Source organism: Diaphorina citri, unplaced genomic scaffold, assembly GCF_000475195.1.
Source record: "Diaphorina citri unplaced genomic scaffold, Diaci psyllid genome assembly version 1.1 scaffold5398, whole genome shotgun sequence".
Classification (NCBI taxonomy): domain Eukaryota; kingdom Metazoa; phylum Arthropoda; class Insecta; order Hemiptera; family Psyllidae; genus Diaphorina; species Diaphorina citri.
The window spans coordinates 182-7,132 of NW_007382774.1; the positions used below are offsets into that span (position 1 = coordinate 182).

At 38.1% G+C, this 6,951-nt stretch overlaps 1 protein-coding gene across 1 annotated transcript; it reads left to right on the forward strand.

Annotated features, from left to right (window-relative positions):
• The first annotated feature begins 591 nt into the window (after positions 1–591).
• On the forward strand, positions 592–5,835 carry LOC113472420. The gene is made up of 4 exons (XM_026832172.1): positions 592–1,800; positions 2,177–2,245; positions 2,439–2,528; positions 5,756–5,835. Exons 1-4 carry the CDS (start codon positions 1,657–1,659, stop codon positions 5,765–5,767), a joined length of 315 nt encoding a protein of 104 aa, XP_026687973.1. The 5' UTR covers positions 592–1,656; the 3' UTR covers positions 5,768–5,835.
• Positions 5,836–6,951: the final 1,116 nt, after the last annotated feature.

Consider the following 6,951-nt stretch of genomic DNA (forward strand, 5'->3'; position numbering starts at 1 on the left):
TTTGTATATCGACTCAGAAATGACCTAAGTAGATATCTAGATTTCGACCTATAGGTACATTTTTATAACTTTGTTTGAACCTAATAATTACCTTCAATCCAGATGGCAACCTTGTCACTCATAGGTTTTGGTAAGTTCCTCTTTGGGTATCCTATGGCACCGGATTTGAATATTTTATCACTCAAATTATCGAATCATAACCGTCAGAAAAATTCAAGGTTTCAGGAAAGAAATATCAGTTTTCCAAATCTCAAGTTTAGGGTCGGAAAAGAATTAGGTTAAGTATTTTTTAAGTATCTACTTTAAATGAAATTCTACTTAGTGAATATTACCTACAAGGAGAATTGCTATAATTTAAATATTAGCCTTAGTTTTTAAATGACCTATTCCTTAAAAAATATTACCCAGTTTTCCTTTGATTTTAAGGATAACGAATTCAAAGGAATTAATGCTCCAATTTCCAGTCAGTAACTAGTAACTACCTTCGTGGCAAAATATTGGACTTCAAGTTAAGGATGGGTTAATAATAAAGTCAATCCTTTGTCTTTGAACGGTCAAGTGTCTGTACTTGTCTTTATAAGTATGTACCTACTGTATTAGTGTAGTAACTTTTTTCTTCCAAACAATTCTCGTCAAGTTTTGCTTTCCACTGGTCATTGCTAAAATTCGACATGATATTTTCACAAAGATTCCATCATGCTGATCCTTTCTTGATCAATTCCTGTGGCAACCTTTTTCAAAAGTGTGCGATGGTAAAGGGCATCATAAAAACCGTATTGTCATTCATTCAACAAAGAAGGAAGAATTTTAATTGTGCTAAGCATAAAAGCTTGTCATAAATGTCGTTGCCTGCTTAATATACCACTCTAAATTTTATGACTTGACCTCGAACCACCAACCTCCAGATCCAGAGTCCACCGCGCTAACCACTGCTTGGTTCATTTATTCAACAATGAATATCGAATCAGTCCAAGTTCTTTACCTAAACCAAAACGTCTGCACGATCACCAATTTTCTTCTATCGATCTTATCCGTCGGATCGATCTACTTCAGTCGAATTTTTCAAATTAATGTCGGCATGCTGTCGAAATTTTCCTGCCTCCTCTTGGTAGCGGCGATGGCATTTCTCATCCTTGTCATGAATTTCAAGTCGCGGAAAATCTACAGCTTGCTCCGCTATTTGACTGCCAATTTCCGACAACGTGCCAATAGGCGGGAGGAGAGGAAATTGGCGGCTGTGTTCTTGCTGATGGTGGCCGCCAATTCAGCGGCCTGCGTGCTGGATTTTGACTTGAGTGCGTATGCCTTCGCGCCGAACCTGATGACACTTTTGTGTGTCGCTCAGGTAAGACGTCTTTATACTCTTTATTCGATTATACATAATTTTGTTCTTATTTATTAATCTACGGTTATCTCAGTTATCTGGTATCTTATCAACACAGCTACACAAGTATTTGTCTACGAAATGACTTGTTTTTCTGTCAGAGATTATTTCAGTTCACAGCCGTCACCAACATTCTTCGAACCAAGCTGAAGGTCATCAACAGTGAGCGCTATCTGACGAGGAACATCTTCAACTATCTCCACGTAAGAACCTACATCTGCGAGCTGATCCAAGAGGTGAACTCCCTGTTCAATCAGCAACTTCTGGCCATCATGCTGACTGAGTTTTTCCACATTGTGTGCAGCATGTGCTATTTGATTCAGCACATCAGGGCGATACATTTCTACAATCTGTTTCTGCACATGTTCACCGTTTTCTACATCATTATCAAAGCTTGCTACACGACGCAGTATCAAGTGAGTTTACTTTTTCGCTGGGACCGCTAAGTACTACTCTCTAGGGGTACCAATTTCCCTGATACCGCAAAGTATTACCCTTAGGGATACCTAAAGAGTTTACCTAAATAACTAAATTGTCCAACCGTGAAAATACCTACCTGTAATATTTGCTACTTCGGTATTTCTAAGATCTCGTTTGCCGTTTGATTTTCTACCTACTAAATTTAGTTAGATACCTACTTATTATGGTCTTTTTGTCCACTTTTCAGATTTTCTACTCGGGAAGAATGATTGTCAATTTTATTGTGTCAAGAAAAAACCCGGACTGCCGTTTGATTTTCTACCTACTAAATTTAGTTAGATACTTATTATGGTCTTTTTGTCCACTTTTCAGATTTTCTACTCGGGAAGAATGATTGTCAATTTTATTGTGTCAAGAAAAAACCCGGAGCTGAATCAAAATGTGAGTTGTTTCTATCACTTACCCCTTTGTTTTACTGAACTACTAGCAATAAAATGGTACCTACCTACCTTTAGATATAGATTATCATAGATAGACGATTGTACTTATTCAATGAACTAACTTTCTTCTGAAAGGAGTAACAAGCTGACAAAAAAGGAAATTTAAACCTCATCCCGTTACCTCGTTGTTTCAGTTGGACTATGTATTAGAATGCCTCTCCTACAACAGCAAATCCTTCAGCCTGTATCAACTCATATCTCTGGACCTTTCAGTATTAGTCAGCGTAAGTCCAACTTAATCTTCCCTTCCTCTAAGGCCCGCAATTCACGCTCAGACCGACCTGGGTCTCACAGACCGAGGTCTGTCAGATCGTCAGAACGTATGTGGCGGAAAAAAGCTTGAAACCCAGCTCTATCAGACTGTTTGGCCTAAGGTTTTAACTCTACGATTTTGCCTTCACATAATTGGCTCCATTTGTATGATTGGTTCAGTGATGGCCGGGTCCACAATGTGAGTTTAAACTCCGTTTAAGTTAAACTCTTGGATGAAGCAATCTGATTGGCTGAAATGTCTGAAATCAACCAATTAAATTACTCAAAAAGTTAAACTTGAACGGAGTTGAAACTCAGATCGTGGTCCCGGCCAGCTCAATCTGGCTTACGGGAGGCCATTAGGGGCCCTTTTTCAGTTCTACAGTTCACTGAACTACTAGCAGGTAGGCAGGTACTAGTATCCGATCTGGTGAACATGCAAGTTAAGTTTTTCCTGCGTATAATGACCCAAGTTCTAATGGCTGGAAAATTATACCTTTAATTATATTATTCCTCGTAGGTATCTAGACTATATACCTAGTAAGAATGGTATTAGGTATGTGTACAATGTATGTACCATTAGCTAGGTATCTCTTCGTCCCAAGAAATTGTTTCGGAGGAAAAATACTGTGAAGATTGGTCAGACAGATAAAAACCAACAAGAACTTTCTGTATACATAGGTACATACATACTTTTTATAATAGGTACCTAGGTAGATATTATAGTTTTAGTACTATTTAGATTTAGAGTAAGAATTTGCTATTTTGGTATCTTATATTATAAGAACAAGAACTCATTCACAGTTCACATTTCATAGTTCACACACTGATCGCTCTATCTCGAGAACCACAACACTTAGGCAGGTACTAGTATCCGATCTGCTGAACATGCAATTCAAGTTTTTCCTCTGCGTATAATGACCCAAGTTCTAATAGCTGGAAAATTATACCTTTAATTATATTATTCCTTGTAGGTACCTAGAATGGTTTTAGGTAGATATGTGTACAATGTATTTGCCATTAGCTAGGTATCTCTTCGTCCCAAGAAATTGTTTCGGAGGAAAAATACTGTGAAGATTGGTCAGACAGATAAAAATCAACAAGAACTTTCTGTATACATATGTAGGTACATACATTTTGTAATAGGTACCTAGGTAGATATTATAGTTTTAGTACTATTTAGATTTAGAGTAAGAATTTGCTATTTTGGTATTCAAATTATAGGGGCATCACTGAGGTTCTTAAGTTATACATACGGAGCTTCAAGTACATAGGTCGTTGATACCTATTTAGACGTCTCTATAGTACCTCTATAGTTCTACATATAGGTACATAAAGTAGGTACCTACATCACATAGGTACCTACCTAGTACCTACATATTCTATTTATCGAATTTTTAATGATTCCAAAATCCAAAAAAATTGCGGTCTTCAAGGATGAGACTTGATGGTTAGGTGTAGTTAGGGTATTACCCATGTGGTTAGTTGTATTGGAGCGGGTAGTAGGTAACGGATAACAGTTGATCTACCAAATTACCTATACGGTTATTGGCTTTTTTGGCTACGGTTATTGATTGAAATAGGTAGCTACCTCCCTATTTCCGGTTAGGTATGATATATTAACGCCATGCTTCAGACTTGGTTTATACGCCTGTACGACTAATGACTCCTAAGCCTGGCACATACGCTGAGATTTGTCTGCAAACTAATCTTCCACATTGGTCATACAACCTTGTCTTTTGACAGATCGTACATACATGTATAATTGTGTATAATATAACTTGTTTATCTTGCTCGAATGAGACTAAAAAGTCCCTTTACCTCAGCGGTCTATTGTGTACGACAAGTTTCAGACGTAAAGTCTGCGCAAACTTGAACGTACAATCTGTCGAAAACACAAGGTTGTGAGACCAAGGTACAAGTTTAGTCTGCAGACAAATTGTAGCGTGTGTACTAGGATTTAAAAAATCCATGTAGATTTTATATTACTACGAGTATGATTTAGATTACTACAGAGGATTATTTCATTTTACTATACAGAAGATTCAACTAAGATTCCTGAACTTGGTAGCTATTTAAGTTTTATCAGAGCGAAATCATTGTGTTACCACGCTTGACTGCCTCGAACTTCCCATAACCATGAACTGACCATTGTTTTCCAGCCGAAGCTTCAACCTTTACTTTGAAACAAACAAATTCAAGGTGCACTTTATAGTATCTGCGATTAGCTCGAATTAACCTATTCGCTGACCAAGTGTCAAATTACAAGATACAAGTCTAGCTAGCCCAACATAGATCTCACCAGATGACTAGATACTAGATAGTTAGGTACTTATTGTTTGAGAGGAACGAAATGGAAATGGTCTTTTTAACGGATTCTATTCTTCATAGACTTGCTTATTGGTTTAGGTACTTTAGGTGTTTGGTACTATGTTAATTAGGTACTGCCTTAGGTCGGCCATTCACGTACATCAAGTACAGTTATAACTACGTGAATGGCCGGCCTTAAAGTCATCATATATTTTACATTTAAGACACTAAAGGGTTAAAGCAAGTGACGAAACAGTAAAATAAATAATGAATTCTTCCAATTGGCTCCATTTGTATGATTGGTTCAGTGATGGCCGGGTCCACAATGTGAGTTTAAACTCCGTTTAAGTTAAACTCTTGGATGAAGCAATCTGATTGGCTGAAATGTCTGAAATCAACCAATTAAATTACTCAAAAAGTTAAACTTGAACGGAGTTGAAACTCAGATCTGACTAAAGGACACTTTTGCACCGCACCGCAAAAGTGTCCTTCAACAGTGGTTTATATTGCTCAAATAGCACTAAAGAGTCCCTTTACCTCAGCAGTAGCTCACTGTATTGTGATCAAATTCTCAAACAATGCTGATAAATTCCATACCGGGATTGATGAACCCACGCGCTCCTGATTGAAGGACACTTTTGCACCGCACCGCAAAAGTGTCCTTCAACAGTGGTTTATACTGCTCAAATAGCACTAAAGAATCCCTTTACCCCAGCAGTAGCTCACTGTATTGTGATCAAATTCTCAAACAATGCTGATAAATTCCATACCGGGATTGATGAACCCACGCGCTCCTGATTACCAGGCGAGCCTCTTGACCACACCACCGATACAGGTATGATCATAATGTTTTAACCTTTCCATAATACCTTCCTTTACGATTTTCCAGGTGATCTGCTGATACAACTGTGATACAATGAGTCTGTTCAGATGATACACATTGGCTCCAACATGAAATTCGTCTTTCATGTAAGTAAAATCTCTAGTAGCGCGGTCAAACTTTTTTGACTTCGCGGGCGGAGAGCTCCTTAATCCCACGTACTTTTCGTTGCAAAGTCCGTATCTTTCCGTCAGTAACGGTCAGTGAAGGATTTTGCATAGGCCAGCGGCGATAGCACGTTGAATGTACTATCAGCACGTGATGTCCCAGATGATCACTTGTGCAGATACCAAGCATAACGTTCACTAGCGCATTCAACGTGTTATAGCTGCTGGCTTCAAAGAGGGTTTGAAGAATACGCGTTCTCATCCTATTTCCGGTTAGGTATGATATATTAACGCCATGCTTCAGACTTGGTTAATTCGCCTGTACGACTAATGACTCCTAAGCCTGGCACATACGCTGAGATATGTCTTCAGACTAATCTTCCACATTGCCCACATTGGTCTTACAACCTTGTCTTTTGACAGATCGTACATACATGTATAATTGTGTAGAATATAATAGAATGTAACTTGTTTATCTTGCTCGAATGAGACTAAAAAGTCCCTTTACCCCAGCAGTCTATTGTGTACGACAAGTTTCAGACGTAAAGTCTGCGCAAACTTGAACGTACATACTTACAATCTGTCGAAAACACAAGGTTGTGAGACCAAGGCACAAGTTTAGTCTGCAGACAAATTGTAGCGTGTGTACTAGGATTTAAAAAATCCATGTAGATTTTATATTACTACGAGTATGATTTAGATTACTACAGAGGATTATTTCATTTTACTATACAGAAGATTCAACTAAGATTCCTGAACTTGGTAGCTATTTAAGTTTTATCAGAGCGAAATCATTGTGTTACCACGCTTGACTGCCTCGAACTTCCCATAACCATGAACTGACCATTGTTTTCCAGACTTAAGAACGAACGGTTTGTCTCGGGGTACCATCTTTCAGTGATACTTAGGTAGGTACTTGAATTTTAATACCAACTTCTGAACATACCTAACTTAATAGTCAATTTGCTCTCTTTTGAGGTTTGGCAAAAAATTCAACAATTCAACCCTCAAGTTATTGTTCACAATCTGACCCTAGAATGAAAAACAGTCAAATCTTCTGGCCCGGCAGTAACCATTTCAGTCACTTGTTGCTTTTGA

Excerpts from the sequence above, each read along its gene's own strand:
- LOC113472420 (XM_026832172.1), top strand. The coding sequence starts at position 1,657 with ATGCTGACTGAGTTTTTCCACATTGTGTGCAGCATGTGCTATTTGATT. Across the intron at positions 1,801-2,176 it reads GCTACACGACGCAGTATCAA|ATTTTCTACTCGGGAAGAAT; the intron begins GTGAGTTTACTT and ends TCCACTTTTCAG. Across the intron at positions 2,246-2,438 it reads ACCCGGAGCTGAATCAAAAT|TTGGACTATGTATTAGAATG; the intron begins GTGAGTTGTTTC and ends TCGTTGTTTCAG.